The sequence below is a fragment of the Streptopelia decaocto genome (genome assembly GCF_964273445.1).
Source record: "Streptopelia decaocto genome assembly, chromosome: 9".
In the NCBI taxonomy this organism is placed as follows: domain Eukaryota; kingdom Metazoa; phylum Chordata; class Aves; order Columbiformes; family Columbidae; genus Streptopelia; species Streptopelia decaocto.
In genome coordinates this window covers 20,844,814-20,861,098 of record NC_138664.1, presented here as the reverse complement: position 1 = coordinate 20,861,098, position 16,285 = coordinate 20,844,814, and the positions used below count along the sequence as shown (strand labels likewise).

Genomic DNA, 16,285 nt, shown 5'->3' with positions numbered 1-16,285 from the left:
TCTACTTTCCTTTTTGGAAAAAAGGAACTTTTGTTGGGGCCAGTCAGAAAGCAGCATTGGGCAGAAGCAGGGCAAGAAATGGAACGTCGTGGGAGGGAAGAGGTGAGGTGGTGGGATGAGAAAGCTCAAAGGGACCTGAAGCCAATGGAGACGTGTCCACATAGAGAACCAAGTTGTAAGTGAAAGGTTTACTAATCGCATTTTAATACAGGAATATTGACATTGGAAAACACAGCGAGAGGGCACGTGCCTGGTCCTAAAGCAATAATTTAGGAGTTGCTTTGAGAAACTGGGTTCCTTTTTCTATAGAGAGCGGGACGACATCACCCATCTCAAAAGAAAACGACGCTTTCTTGAAGGTCTCTACTTAAAAGAAGGAAAAGGGAGTTGTAGGGCTGACCCAGTTCTGGTTGTGAGGGTGACGATCCGTCCGCCGAGCATCTGCAGTTTGATTTCTGGCACGTTTGGACTCCCCTGTGAACCAGAAACACACACAGACCGGGATTAAGTCCGCTTGATTGGAGCTGAACAAAGGGGGATTCATTCATTATTTCAGTTTGGGCAGGTTTTTGGAAATTGTGCCTCAAAATGCGGCTTTGACAGCTCTTGCTCTTCTCATGGAAGGGTCTCCAGAGTATCTCGAGTAGGTCAAAGACATTTCAGCGCAAGATAAACGAGCTTTTAATTTGAAGAGCTGGAGTGAGGATTGTTCTGGCTTCACTCTTGCATTGTCTTTTACCACTGCTGCTTTCAAACTTGAACACTTAATTGAGAAAACTGGATGCCTGTCCACAATATTGGTGCCCTAACGAGTTCTCGGTGCGCGACAAAGCTTCCTTGGTGCCGTGCTCCCAACGCCAACCGCCTTCAACGCTTCTGGAGCTCAGTTAGAGCTCCAGCGCTGCCATTTTATTGATGGAGATGGGGCCATGATTTCAATCTCAGGCCCTACGTGTTTCAGAGGATACAAGGTTGGGGTTTTTAGCTAACTGCTTTGAGTAATTTCCTTTTGAACCTGTATCTTTCGTTAAATAACTGTTCCCGTGTCTCCAGCTACATTGCAGTGAAAAGCAGACTGGAATCGGACTGAGTCACCGTCAGGGAAACATCTTCATGCAGCTTTGCTCAAATACAAGTAACTTTCGAGAGCGATTTTGCTGAGTGGGTGGAAAGGTAGGAAGGAAAATCGTTACGACAAGGTTGGAATCGCGGCAGGAAATGGTCCTGGCCCTCTGAGCAGTCTTGAAATATTAATGCGACTGACTTCAAATTACAATCTCGTCTTGGTTCTTCTGCGCTTTCTTAGTCCTCAAAAGCAGTGTTTGGTGCTGTATTTTTGTGTTTAGTAGGGAGCAGCGGCAGCGGATTCACACGGTTGGATGTTCCAACGGGCGCGATCTGCTCGTAGCGTCGGCCGGGATGAAGAGGTTACCAAGCGCTTTGTTCCCTCTCCCATCGCTGAGCCGCGTTGCTGTTTGCAGGAGGCTTTCAGCTGCAAAAAAGGATGTTTAATGTGCACAGACTGCCAGGCGTGACCTTTCCATCCTTTTTCCCTGAGGAGACCTTGTACAGCTGGGGAACGGGGGAAGGATGGAGGTGCAGTAGCTTATAACCATTAACATCTTATTTCCCAGGCCAGCTTGTCTCTTCGGTCAGATTTTGCCTCTTTTTGTTAGGCTTTTGTGACATCTGTAGTCGTTGCGTATTGATTATCCAGCCTTAATGAAAATAATGACTTTGCTCTCCAGGGGGAAAAAACATCCTCCTCTGTGGCTTTGGTAGGATCAAATGTGTTGTCGAAGGTTCTCGTAGTGATCCAGCCCTAGAAACACTCCGTCATGCTCACATCCGATTGTGTTCAGCAATCAATTCCCTTAGTTTCTGCAGTGGTCTATGTTTTATACAATGTTGTTTGTTTTGGAGCAAGTCTGTCCTGGGGGTGGGTCAGATCCCAGCGCTTCTCCGGTATCTGATAGAGCATCGTCATTGCTATCACAACCCGGTTTCACCGAGTGAACTGGGACGACCACCACCAAAACCGAGTTGGTCCTGTTTGCCTATAACGGGTGCTCCCTGCTCGTCCATACGCAGTTGGAAGAATTAAATCTTGCCTTAATTTGAGGTGCAAGTAGGGCTTGGTGCTTCTAAATACTGAGTTTCCTGTATGTGAGCATCTCCAATCCCCAACTCTTCTGTCTCCAGACGGGCCAGAGATGATTAGATCGCAAAAGGTGTTTCACACGTTACTTAATACAGCATCGGGAGCTTGATGCTGCAGCTTCTGTGTTGGCAGACGGGTGGTTTGGGGGGTTGTTATAATGCATGAAGCATCGCTCACGTGTATGGGTGTTTCTTTACGCTATTATTAGTTCCTCAAGGTCTTCCTAGTGCTGGGGAGGGACCAGCATCCTTCCTGGGAAGGTGAACTCTGTTCCCAGTTCTGTCTGATAGAGAAGCCTCCAATAATATACGGGTAAAAACAGTGGAAAGTAATCGTGAAGTTGTGCATTCTCTGTATTTAATCTTTGCTATTTTGCAGAATGATTAAAAAAAGATCTAGGGAGGAAGCTCGGGATGGGGAGAACTGCGCAAACATACAGAACTGCGGGTGGAAACAGGTAGAAAAGATCAGTTGTGCTAACGATACATTCAATATTCAGAAACTGGAATTTCCAGCCACTTGCATTTTCCGGATCTCATGTGAATGATTTCTGCCTTCTGTCCAGACCCAAAAGCTTCCAGAAATAAAAATATACCGCAATTCAAGGCTAGGCAGCGCACACTCATATTTCAAGAGGGCGAATGCTTTCGTTCCGTGCCACCGCTTTGCAGATGGGTAATAAGTCCCATCTTTTAGTTTTGGCTGGCTGGGAGCAGACAGGTTGGCTTCATCATCTCGTGGAACAAACCTCAGGTCTGAAATTATTCAGCGCTCTTCCTTTCAGACCTAGGAAACTGTGAATGCAACAGTATCCCCTAAAGGAAAAGAGTCCCCTATGTATCCTGGGGGCCCAGGGGCCAGTGTTGGTCCAGTCCTGTTGAACATGTTTATTGATGATTTAGATGAGGGGATTGAGACCATCATCAGCAAATTTGCTGCTGACACCAAGTTGGGAGGGAGTGTGGAGCTGCTGGAAGGCAGGAGGGCTCTGCAGAGGGATCTGGATAGACTGGAAAAATGGGCCGATCCCAATGGGATGAAGTTCAACAAGGCCAAGTGCTGGGTCCTGCCCTTTGGCCACAACAACCCCCTGCAGCGCTCCAGGCTGGGCGCAGAGTGGCTGGAGAGCAGCCAGGCAGAAAGGGACCTGGGGGACTAATGGACAGGAAGCTCAGCATGAGCCATCAGTGTGCCCAGGTGGCCAAGAAGGCCAATGGTGTCCTGTCCTGTATCCAAACCAGCGTGGTCAGCAGGACAAGGGCAGTGATCCTTCCCCTGTGCTCTGCATCGGGGAGGCCACACCTGGAGTATTGTGTTCAGTTCTGGGCCCCTCAGCTCAGGAAAGAGATTGAAGTGCTGGAGCGGGTCCAGAGAAGAGCAACAAGACTGGGGAAGGGACTGGAACACAAGCCCTATGGGGAGAGGCTGAGGGAGCTGGGCTTGTTTAGTCTGGAGAAGAGGAGGCTTAGAGCTGAGCTCAGCACTTTCTAGAACTACCTGAAGGGCAGTTCTAGCCAGGTGGGGATTGGGCTCTTCTCCCAGGCATCAGCAATAGGACAAGGGGCCATGGGCTTCAACTCTGCCAGGGGAAATTGAGGCTGGAGATGAGAAAGCAATTCTGTGCAGAGAGAGTGGTCAGGATTGGAATGGCTGCCCAGGGAGGTGCTGGACTCACCGGCCCTGGAGGGTTTTAAACTGAGATTGGACATGGCACTTAGTGCCATGATCTAGTGAATGGACTGGAGTTGGACCAAGGGTTGGACTGGATCATCTCAGAGGGCTTTTCCAACCCAGTCCATTCTGTGATTCTGTATTTATTCTAGTTCTGGTTATTAATTTTCTCTAAGACACTAGTTTCAATTAGCAAATATATCTAAGGTCAACTTTAAGCACTGTAAAATGATGTAAAATTTGACTCTTCAGGGTGGGAGATGCCCACAGCTTCCTAAGCACTTCAGTATTTTGGCACCTTTCGTTTGCCACTTTCTACTTTTTCTCTGGCGTTTGTGTAATACTTTATAAACATATGAAGTGAGAAGAAAACAAATCTTACACTTCACAGGTGCTTTAAAGATGGGACATGATCTCCGGGCAGTTTCCACCTGACGTGCTGGCAGAATTGAAATTGCTTTTGTTGGTATGTGCGGCGTGAGTCCCAATAACCTCAATAGCAAGTGGTGGACGGGCAGCACTTTTATGTCTTTTTATAGACATATATATAGGCTTTTTATCAGAAAACTGTTAATTTTCTCAAGGCCAGGAAAGTTCTGGACGTTGGCCCTGCTGTACATTCCTTGCTCGGTATTTTAAAATAGCGATTTTGATTGCATCTCTCCTTTCTTCTTTTCCCTAGGTAAGAAACCAAAAGCAACCTGCCTTGATTGAGTTCTCAAGAGCATCATCGACCCTTTGGTACATTATCAAGATGCATTAGGAAACTGGACACGGTGCCAAAAGAACTCCCCGCCTTTCCATGACTCTCTCGGACCCTGACTCAGATACTTTGGGACATATATTTCTATTTTAAGGAGAAGAGCGCCTACTCTGATTCCTTTCCGCCGGCTCACTGGCGGAGATATTTCCCTGAGATCATGGACCATCCGAACAGGGAGAAGGATGAACGGCAGCGGACGACGAAGGGGATGGCGGGCAGGAGCGGGCACGGCTCTCGCCCTGGCTCATCCACGTCCTCGGGCGTTCTCATGGTGGGACCCAACTTCCGAGTGGGCAAGAAGATCGGGTGCGGGAACTTCGGAGAGCTCAGATTAGGTAAGAAGGAATTGTTTTAGTGGCCTGTGTTGCGCTGATTAGTGTTTTGCCACCGGAATATAAATATGTAAAAATCTGGCTTGAGAAACGTGTGCGCTTGTCTTGGTTTCCCAAGTGTTGAGCTGCTGCACCTGAAGCTTCGGACTCAGCAGATGTAACTTTTTATTCGCATCAAAATGAATACACTGGGGAGGCCAAAGATGCAAATTTTCAATAATCCCAACAACGAAAAGTGTTCTTAGGATTGTTTAGGTTGGAATAGACGCTCAGGATCATCAAGTCCAACCATAACCCAACTCTAACACTAGCCCATATCCCTGAGAACCTCGTCTAAACGCCTCTTCAACCCCTCCAGGGATGGTGACTCCAGCACTGCCCTGGGCAGCCTGTTCCAATGCCCCACAGCCCTTTGGGGAAGAAATTGTTCCCCAGATCCAATGTCAACCTCCCCTGGCGCAACTTGAGGCTGTTTCATCCTACCACTTGCTACTTGGGAGAAGTTTTTCCCACTGAATACGGTGAAAAGAAATCTCCCTAACTACCTAGATTGCTAAATTTCCCTCTGATTTTCTTGCTGGGACACCTTATTAAAATAACAGGTGAGACTTTTCCTTCCCTGTGCCCTAATTTCAGCCCCATCGCCCTCTCCCCGATTTATTCCTGACGAGCGGCTTGTGCCGATGGCCCATCTGCCTCTCGGCCGCTGAAACACCCCGGTGGCCCCTGATATATTATTTTTCATGGTTCGTTGATCTTCAAACCACATGTCTTGCAGCTGGTCGCCCAAACAGATGGTTACGCTAATGCATCGTTTGTTGAGGAGGAGCGAAGGGCCCAACGCGCTGCATTGCAGCGCGTTGGGCCCTTCGCTCCTCCTCAACAAACAATGGTTGTTATTTAAATGCGGTGGGGGAAGCAGCCGGTGGTTTTAATTACACATCCCTGACCTCCCCATACGTGGTTTGTGGGCTTGGAAACGGCAGCTCACAATGGTTTTGAGTCTTGAAACGATTGCGTTTCTCTTACCAAATGGATTGAACTCAAGGGTGCCAAAAGAAACCTGGGATGGATTTAGAATTGACATGAAAATCATTTGTGCATCAGGCACAAGGAGTGATAGATAAATAAATGGGTGAGGAAATTGCTTCAGGTAACGCATAATTACTGATAATATCTTTGTACTGCTCAGAATCTTTGTAATCTTTGACGAATTGACGTCACCTTTTGTTCTAAGGTTTGGTTATTGCATCTATGTGATGTGTCACTTCTCAGCATGAAGATATCTATCTATCTATCTATCTATCTATCTATCTATCCATCCATCCATCCATCCATCTATCCATCTATCTATCTATCCATCTCTCTGTCTGTCCATCTCTCTGTCTGTCCATCTATCTATCTATCCGTCCATCTATCCATCCATCTATCTATCTATCTATCTATCCATCTATCTATCTATAGAGATAGATATATATATGTAATATCTCAGTAAATGGGCAGTTTGATTTCAGGATTACGTTGGAGGAGTTTTATCGATTTGCAGGAGCAGAAGATGCTCCAAAGATGGAGAGAAACAAAGGGCAGGGACAAAAACTCCCACCTTCATCAACATGAGCATCATTAGCAGCCAAAGAGAAGTTTGGATCCTTACAGTAGCGTAACGTGACTATTTCATTGCATTTTCCAAGCCATCCCAACTGCACGATCCCTGTGGAGCCGCTGAATTGGTTTGTAATCTGGATTCTGCTTCGATGTTCAGCAGCTCTAGTGGATCCCTCCACTTCATTTATCCCGTTTCCATGGCTCCTCTTCTTCACCATTCTCAACATTTTACCAGTGTGGCCTTTCTGACTAACATGGAGTTTCAAAAAGCAACACCTGTCAGGTCTTTTTTTTCATTACACTGGTAAATACTTTGTTAATTCCGGTTAAATAAGTAGTGCTCTGGATTTGGCCAACAAGCCGTACCTACTGATAACAGCAATTAAGTGTAAGGTCCTTCAAAAGCTGTATTACCTTTATGTTTTTATAAACTCCTATTACTTTTTGCGGGTCATTAGAGCTTTAAGAACTCAAGATATTTTCATTGCGCAGATGTGCTGCTGGTTGTCACTGGGGGGGAGGAGAAGCAGCACATCTGCAATCCGAGCAAACAAGTCTCTGATAACACTTCTGTCCTGCAAAGATGAACGACGTGCCCACTTGTTTTTTACGTGGTTTCGGAGAAATTAAGCACCGGTGAATGGTTTTAGTAACACTCAAATAAACAGATAATTCTTTCGGAAGCAGCACAGTTGGATTCTAGCCTGAAATGGGAAGATTTTATAGCGAGACTTTGGTGACCGGGTCCTGGATCTGCACCCTGAGCTGATCAGAGATCCAGCGTTACATGAAATACCTGAGAACGAGCTGTAAAACCTTGTGCTCGCTGCTCAGGAAAAATGGGACTGAACCTGTTAAATCTAGTGCTGTGATAAGCCACGGCTGTAAACTTCACCAGCCAAACCTACAAACCACGTCCATATATCATCTCATGTTTGACTATTTATTGGATTTACCCAAAATCCTGAACTGTGAGCCATGTCAGGGATAAATAAGCATATTCAAACGTCTCATTTTTCCCCATTGGGTGTCCTGGGGACAGCAGGATGACGGTGAGCCAGCACTGGGCCCCCTAAAGAGAAGAGGTGACACTTTCCAAGCAAAGGCCCACTCGTCTCCATCCTCAAGGCCTCTGCTGCTCCTCAAGAGTTCTCAAAGACTTTGGATTCTTTGCTTCTGGTTGTCCCTCCTGGTTCTTGTCCTTCATGTGGGCAGGGAAAAATGTAATGAAATAGAACAAGGGAAAGTGTAGAGTCTTGAATCTGGGCAGGAACAACCCCAGGTTCCAGTGTAAGTTGGGGAATGACCTATTAGAGAGCAGTGTAGGGGAAAGAGACCTGGGGGTCCTGGGGACAGCAGGGTGACCATGAGCCAGCACTGGGCCCTTGTGGCCAGGAAGCCAATGGTACCTGGGGTGGGTTAGAAGGGGGTGGTCAGTAGGTCCGAGAGGTTCTCCTGCCCCTCTGCTCTGCCCTGGGGAGACCACACCTGGAATATTGTGTCCAGTTGTGGCCCCTCAGTCCAGCAGGACAGGGAACTGCTGGAGAGAGTCCAGCGCAGCCACCAAGATGCTGCAGGGAGTGGAGCATCTCCCGTGTGAGGAAAGGCTGAGGGAGCTGGGGCTCTGGAGCTGGACAAGAGGAGACTGAGGGGTGACTCATTCCTGGGGATCAATATGGAAAGGGGGAGTGTCAGGAGGATGGAGCCAGGCTCTTCTGGTGACAACCAGGGACAGGACAAGGGGCAATGGGTGCAAACTGGAACACAGGAGGTTCCACTGAAATCTGAGAAGCAACTTGTTGGGGGTGAGGGTGTCAGAGCCTGGCCCAGGCTGCCCAGGGAGGTTGTGGAGTCTCCTTCTGTGCAGACATTGCAACCCGCCTGGACACCTTCCTGTGTAACCTCATCTGGGTGTTCCTGCTCCATGGGGGGATTGCACTGGATTGTTGTTCCAGGGCCCTTCCAACCCCTCACATTCTGGGATTCTGTGATTTTTGGCACCCTGATTTAGTCAAGCATTAAACAGTGATGTAAAATATTTCTAGTTTCACTAGGTTGAAGCATTTTCTAAAATAAGCTTTTAGTTCTAGATAGACCAGGCGCTCATGTGAATGCAGAGCTGTAGACTGGAGCCCAAAGCTTTTTGCTCTAATGCGAACTTTATCTGGCATTTTTAAAACAGCACCTTCAATTATCATCTAAAAATGACTTTTCATGTGCTCCCAGAGAAATTGTGCAGGGTTTGGAAACCAGACACCAGCGTGATTCACACACGGGTCTCGTGAAGAGTCAGCGTATCTCAGCAAACCCAGCCCTGACCCGTCATCCAAATCTATTGTCCATCGAGCAAGAGCCTCCAAGGAAGGGTCAAAGTGTTTTTACTGTCAATCACAAGACGCTTTTCACTTGTAGCTCTTGACTCTGACCTGTGGGAGGTGGATCAGCTTGGGCTCCTCTCTGTATATTCGGCTTGAGAAATGGGTTCTGTTGGGTTTTCCACATGACTCAATGCGTCGCCTTTCATTTCGGATCCATAATTGTCGATGGAACTACCCAAAATTGAGCCATGAATTTAATCGCTGCTCCATCAAAAGCTTTGCTTGAAGTCCAGAGGCTTTTGTTAGCGCGGTTGTATCATCTCAGGTGTATCACACATCTCTGGTCTTGCTCAGATAAGACACAACTTCTATTCAAGGCTTTTTTTACCGTGTAGATTCACGTTCTCCTCTGAGCAGAACTGCCTTTAATCTTCCATTTTAGCACCAGTGCTGCCTTGTAGGAGGAGGGAGGATAAACCACTACACCTTGGAGAGCAAAACCCAGGGGTAGATCTTGGTGTGGAGAGATTTGGGGGTTTGCTTTGGTGCCATCACTGGCAAAGCAAACGCCTTGGAAGGGTTTGGAGTTCAGAAGCTGCACCCGTGTGCTCAGAGTCTCCCCATAGTGTGTGCTCTGAAGATGATGAGCTAAGAATTAATTAGTTCATTTACCTTTGGCTGCCGGCCCGACATCTCAGGCTCGTGTTTTGCTAATCCCAGTTTTTTAGCTGGAGAATTTCTTTACCAAAGTTACCTGCTGTCTAGTCCTCAGCCTTACAAACCAGACCATAATAGGCTGGATCGTGGCTCTGCAACAAGCTTGGAAGAGCCGTTTTTCCCCGGTATCGCTCTCCTACATCGGCAGGAGAGCACAAGTGTCGCTAGGAGGCCTGTGGCTCCCGATGGGGATCTCCAAGGTTGCGGTGGAGGTCCTTGCAGCAGGGATCTGCAGGGAACAGCGTTAAATGGGGTTTTTCTGATTAAAGCATCTCACTTTATTACATATTTGGGCTGGCGCTTCCCTTGGCCTGGCTCTGTGTCCTCGAACGGAGCATCTCGATGGGAGTCCAGTCATTATCGTCAGTGGACGAGCTGCTGGCGTGAGTCCTGTGCTGGTCACTAATCCAGAGCAGATAATTTAAGTGGTTTTTAGGCATCTTCCTTAATGTCCTTGCCCGTTCTCTCCTGAGTGTTCCTGATGTGACTGCAAAACGTCCTTTGTTTCCAGACTGGCCATAACAACTTTTAATAAAAGATCTAACAGAATAGTCAGGTGTTTTTCCAACCGCTCCGTGTTGCGAGGGTTGATGCTGAAGCTCAGCTTGCACATCTGCTTGCATCAAACACCTCCTCTAAGGATATTTAACCTCACATTTAAATGCCTGTCCTGCCTTAAACAGGCACCGCCAGCTACTATAACAGCTTGACGCTTTCTGTAAAATTCTTTGCCTTAAAGCAAACCTGCGAGTCCCTGATGCGAAATTCGGGGGCCGGAACTACACTGAGCAAAAACTTCAAATGCAGCAAATATGAAGCTGTTATAACATTAAAAAATGGTGTCCTTCCCTGTCCTGGACTTTCTCAATAGCTGGTCTGTTCTTCTGAGCATCAGTATCTATTACAGGATTGGAAAATCAATGTGAAGTAGAGCTGGGTGAAGCTTGATGCTACAACTAGACGCTGATAACCTCCCATAGAGATCGCTGCTGGATTTTGGAGCGATACGGTCACTCCATGAAAAGGTGACATGTGCGAGGAAAAACAAGCAAGGAAATTCAGCGTTCCCTGTATCAAACCCCGGGCAGCTTTGTGTGGTGGAGTCTTCCCTACTCAATGGGGAGTGGAGGGGTTCAGGTGGCAGAGGTGATGGGAGAGATCAGTTCTGAGCATCCTTCCCCGCTGAGATCTCTTCCAGCAGAGGTTGCTGTCAGCCATGAGCCACGCAGAGGAGGTGAAGAGGGAGCGATCGCTCAAAGCGCGACGTGGATGGACCAGAGGATGTTGATTGAGATGATAAGTGGCAGCTTCAGAACGCGCCGTGAGATGCTTCTTGACGCGTCGCTCAGGGTACTCGGGGTTTGGTTCACACACCAGGCGGGTTCCTGGAGGGAAAGTTCCCCTCCAGCTGCATCACGCGCCGTCTCACATCGTGGAGCCGCTTAAACCCGGCCTAACTCCTACGCTCACCAGAGCTCATATCAAACCAGACACAGCTGGTTTTGAGGTCCTCAGAATGGATTTTGTTCCCTTAGCATGTCCTTTAACATCCCGTATTGCGGCTGTCGTTGGCCCCGTTAGTTCCGAGGGCTGCCACTCTGCGTTTTGCACGCGCTGTCTGCACCAAGGGGAAGAAATAGAAGCTGCGTGTTGGTCCAAGGGTTATTTTCAGAAGCCTCCTTGCTTTGATGGGTAGCACGGTGAAGCTGGCCACGCTCCCTGTAGCTCACGGGATAAAATCATTCCGTGTCCAGCAGATTGAAGACGTTTCTGACATAAATGATGCTCCGACTTCTCGTGTTTTGTTCCCCAGACTTTTTTTGGCGCCGTGCGGATAATAAAACTTGGTGTGTCAGGGATAGCTGCTCAAACACATGGAACGTTAAGTGCTGCCGTAAAACACACTTATGCTGAATAGAAAATAGTGTTTGCCGGCCATGGTGAGCTGCTGCGGTTCTTTATTTTGAGGTTTACGCTTTGTTAAAGGGATGAACCTCAGCGGGGAGCTGAGAACAAGTGAAATGGGCATCGGTGCCACTCGTCTGCCTTGTACCTTGAGCTGGGAGTGTTAAATGTGCAACTAAAATAGTTTTCTTTTCCGTTCACAGGTAAAAATCTCTACACCAATGAATATGTAGCGATCAAACTGGTAAGTAGAAGCTTCTGATGTGCTTAAGTGGCTTGGACTTAGTTTTGAAAACTCAGATAAAAAACAATTTTCTTACTTTGGGCTTAATGCTGCTCTCCCCCTCAGCTAGAATAACTTATTTAAATGAAGATAAATTCTTGAGAACACTAAAAAGAAATAACCCATTCCTCCACCTGCAAAATGTTTTTGGTACCTAAATGGTATCAAAAGGAAAGGGAGTGTTTCAGTGGTTGAAATTCCCTTCCAGCAATCTGAGCTTTTCCAATTTGCTGTGATTTTCTCTCATCCATCTGCTCTTCAATCGCAGTTCCACACCCTCAAATCCGAAGTTAAAGTTGTCACGCTGATTTGCTGTTAGCAGCAAACGTGCCTGTTTGACCAACCGCTGCTTTTTTGCCAAATGACGGGAGTAATTCAGATTTCAGAAGCTCAAGGTGGGCTTGGCGCGTTAATTCCGCTCACGTTCAGGTGCCGCAGGTTTCTATCTCCAGTGTTCTCCTCATGGGATGTGCAGTAGATTAAAAAATAATCTGAGTTTTGCAGGAGGGACTTGTTTTCAAGGCTGTCACAGAATCACAGAATCACAGAATGGACTGGGTTGGAAAAACCCTCAGAGATCATCCAGTCCAACCCTTGGTCCAACTCCAGCCCATTGACTAGATCATGGCACTAAGTGCCATGGCCAATCTCAGTTTAAAACCCTCCAGGGCCGGTGAGTCCAGCACCTCCCTGGGCAGCCATTCCAATCCTGACCACTCTCTCTGCACAGAATTGCTTTCTAATCTCCAGCCTCAATTTCCCCTGGCAGAGTTGAAGCCCATGGCCCCTTGTCCTATTGCTGATGCCTGGGAGAAGAGCCCAATCCCCACCTGGCTAGAACTGCCCTTCAGGTAGTTCTAGAGAGTGCTGAGCTCAGCTCTAAGCCTCCTCTTCTCCAGACTAAACAAGCCCAGCTCCCTCAGCCTCTCCCCATAGGGCTTGTGTTCCAGTCCCTTCCCCAGTCTTGTTGCTCTTCTCTGGACCCGCTCCAGCACTTCAATCTCTTTCCTGAGCTGAGGGGCCCAGAACTGAACACAATACTCCAGGTGTGGCCTCCCCAATGCAGAGCACAGGGGAAGGATCACTGCCCTTGGCCTGCTGACCACGCTGGTTTGGATTTGTCAGCAAATGTCAGAAGATATTCCTTAAAAGAAATAAACACCGAGGGTGTCGTGGTGTGGATCCACCTCGGGCAGTACGGGTGCTCATGTTTTAGCCAGATCTGCCATTAGAAAATGCGCCGTGTATGCAAACGAGGTGTTTTGTAGAATCAATAACGCTTCTAATTTGCTTTCAAAGATAATCCCAGAAAATTACAGCATTGGAAGGTGTAAGGAAGGAACAATCCAGGAATAAAGCAGCTGTATGAGTCCAGAGGATGCTGGGCCTCTCAAAACAGCGTCCAGTAACCCGGAACCTTTCACTAGCCCTATCGCCTTTATTCCCACCTTAATGTTACTAATTTTTTCCAGTAGCATTTGTTGTTCTTTTTGTTTTTCCTCAAAATACCTGAGTGTTAACAAGCTACTCTTTAACACACTCTGGTTTTATTTGCCCTGTTGTGATTCATGCTTAAAACCCCCTGGTTTTTCACATTGGAAGGACTGGAATTGCCATCCGGTGGCCATCCAGGCGTTCGCATCCCTGCTCCACTTTTGAGATCATTAATGAGGGAACAGTAGACAAGATGGGGTTGTTTTGGTCTCCTAATTTCAGACCGTGTTCCCCAGGAGTGAGAATTACTCAGCCTCAGCAGCAGCCAATATGTTTGTCTCATGCCTGTGCTCACTGTGATTTTCTTTATCCTTCAAATAATTCACGGACTAGCGGTCGAGTAGCCGCGTTCAATGTGCTTGAAGGCAACGTTTTCTCTTCTATCTGCATCGCTGGACCGAGTCAAAACTGCTCCGAGTCCTTCTACCTGTGTAAAATCATCTTCTGCGACCGCCGCTTCAGCTGTTCGTGCCTCCTGTGGTGACGTCAAAGCTGGAAAATGAGGGAACGATGTGACAGAAGCCAAAGAGCTGATCAGGAAACGCTGTGAAGTGTCTCCTGGTTTCTCTTCAGGGCTGATGATTGTGCTGCATCTCGGAAAACTGCTGGTGGTGGAAAACGCCAACTGGCGTGTGGTGTCAACATGTAGCTCCTCGTCCTGCTCTTCAGCTGAATGTTATTTGGTTAAATTCATGGAGTTTGGCTTCTCATGTACCATTTGCTGGTTTAATCTGAGAGTTTTTACTGCCAAGTTGTACACAGTAGGAATTAATGTTTATAAATATCTAAAGGGTGAGTGTCAGGAGGATGGAGCCAGGCTCTTCTGGTGACAACCAGGGACAGGACAAGGGGCAATGGGTGCAAACTGGAACACAGGAGGTTCCACTGAAATCTGAGAAGCAACTTGTTTGGGGTGAGGGTGGCAGAGCCTGGCCCAGGCTGCCCAGGGGGGTTGTGGAGTCTCCTTCTGTGCAGACATTCCAACCCGCCTGGACACCTTCCTGTGTAACCTCAGCTGGGTGTTCCTGCTCCATGGGGGGATTGCACTGCATGAGCTTTCCAGGGCCCTTCCAACCCCTGATGTTCTGTGGTTCTGTGAATTCCCTCCCCACGTTAAACCAGCCCATTGATGTGCAGACGCGGCGCCTCAGCCGTGCCTTCCCGAGCAACCCGAGCTGTGGATTTGGCACATGGGACTGCATCATTTCCGTTATTTTCGCTACAAACACACCGTCTGCCGGCATCCTCCAGCCCTCGGACACCTCGGGAGCTGCTGCGACCCTGCAAACACCCCGAGCTCGGGCTCCACAAGCACCTTGTGCTGATATGCCCTTATTTCCTCACGAGCAGCCTCACATCCTGATACTCATAACACATTAATCCTTCTACCTTTATCCAAATAGTTTCTTTGGATAAATAAACTCTTTGCTGAACAGGCTGTGTTCCCGCTGCCCTAAATCCCTTTGCCATGCAGGTGTCTCTCCCTTAAGCCGCCACCAACAATTATCTTAATTTAAATGCAACTTATATAACAAACTTGTTTTTGCGTTGCTTTGTTCGCCTTCAGTACAGGTTCAGTTTTGCCTTCAGAATAATTATCACCGTCATTTTCTAAGTCGTTTGTTCTATTTGACTTCCGAAGCTTTTAAACATCAGAAGGCGGAGAAGCAACCAGGAGCAATTTGCTGGCAAACGGTGATGAGCAGCTTGGCTGGAAGTTGAATTGCCCAAATTCCTGTCCAAAAATCCTCCTTCTGACTCAAAAAGGAGCCTTTTAACTTGGAGCTATTCCACCGGATCGAAGACATTGGCTCAAACTCTTGTCCGTGTTTAAGATGCTCTCAAGTCGGAGCTGATGTGAAACACAAAGGGACCTTTTTTTGCGTAGGACTGAAGGGTCTCCTTTCTGGGCAGACTTCTAGACGATGAGTTCATCAAATCGAGGGCTATTCAACTGAAATTTTAACTTTGGTGCTATGAATTTTACATAGTATTTATTTCCTCAAAAGGCGACGTCCAAACAAGAATTGAGCCCAGGGTTTATTTCCGTCTTCAAAGGTTTCAGGGCAGCAGGTGAATCCACATTTCAAGCGCATGGGTTTATTGGAAACGTAATTACTCAAGTCTCTTGATCCCCTCCATGTTAACTTTATATTTGAGGAGCTTTATGGCCTTGCGTGCTGACGCCTTTATGGATCTGTGCGTAAAGCGCAGATGAGTAACAGTCGACAAATGTAATTTCTCTGCCGCGAATGAGCTTTGTTCTCATTTAAATGAAGTTATTTCTCCTCCAGAGTGCAGATCGCAAGTCTTATTGCTTTTTGCTCTCTGCTTGTTTAAATCGACGTCCAATAGATTTTCAATCTAGGGTGTTTCACCTTGAGACTTTGAAGCGTTATGTACAGTCATAAATCTTCAAGTATAGGGCGGAACCTTTTTCAGTCAAACTGATTTTAACTGAATATTGTTTCTTCTGTTGCAGGAACCCATAAAATCGCGTGCACCGCAGCTTCATTTAGAATACAGGTTTTATAAACAACTCGGAAGTGCGGGTGAGTAAACCCATCTTAAGCTTATAGAAAGTTTGCCATTTCTTTATTAAATCATATTTTTTGTGCAACTCAGGCTTGAAATTACTGATGTGGGCAAATCCTTTTCGCCTCACACAAGTTTTGGAAGAGATTCGGTCAGAAAAACATCATAATGATACTGAGTGATTACACAGGCCTAGAAATGAGGGTTGATTAATGTAGGAAATACCTGGGGGTGTGTTTGTAAAGCTTTGATGAAGGGAAAGTTGTTGATTCATTGAATGGCAGATTTGAGAAATAATAGTCTTAAAACTTAAGAAATTGTGGAAGAAACATAGAGTGTTTCTAATTAAACCTGAAACACTGTTTTGTTGGTATTTAGCAAAATCCCAAAGCCCATGAGCTCAGTATCGTCTCGGTGACAACACTTAGGGCAAATAGGAGAATAGCACAGATTTTATTATTATTATTATCTTTCTGGCAAACTCTTGATTTCCCAGATGTA

The 16,285-nt window shown here is 47.0% G+C and overlaps 1 protein-coding gene across 5 annotated transcripts in view; it reads left to right on the top strand.

The window, feature by feature from the left end:
• CSNK1G1 (casein kinase 1 gamma 1) overlaps positions 1-16,285 on the top strand; it is a 94,461-nt gene that overhangs the window by 35,973 nt on the left and 42,203 nt on the right. For all 5 annotated transcript variants that reach the window (XR_014184895.1, XM_082061402.1, XM_082061399.1 and 2 more), the window contains 3 exons: positions 4,515-4,930; positions 11,676-11,716; positions 15,732-15,801. Coding sequence is in view for 4 of the 5 variants with exons in the window: in XM_082061402.1 (XP_081917528.1) it covers positions 4,753-4,930; positions 11,676-11,716; positions 15,732-15,801 (289 nt within the window). In the remaining variant the exon portion in view is untranslated. The remainder of the gene's footprint in view (positions 1-4,514; positions 4,931-11,675; positions 11,717-15,731; positions 15,802-16,285) is intronic.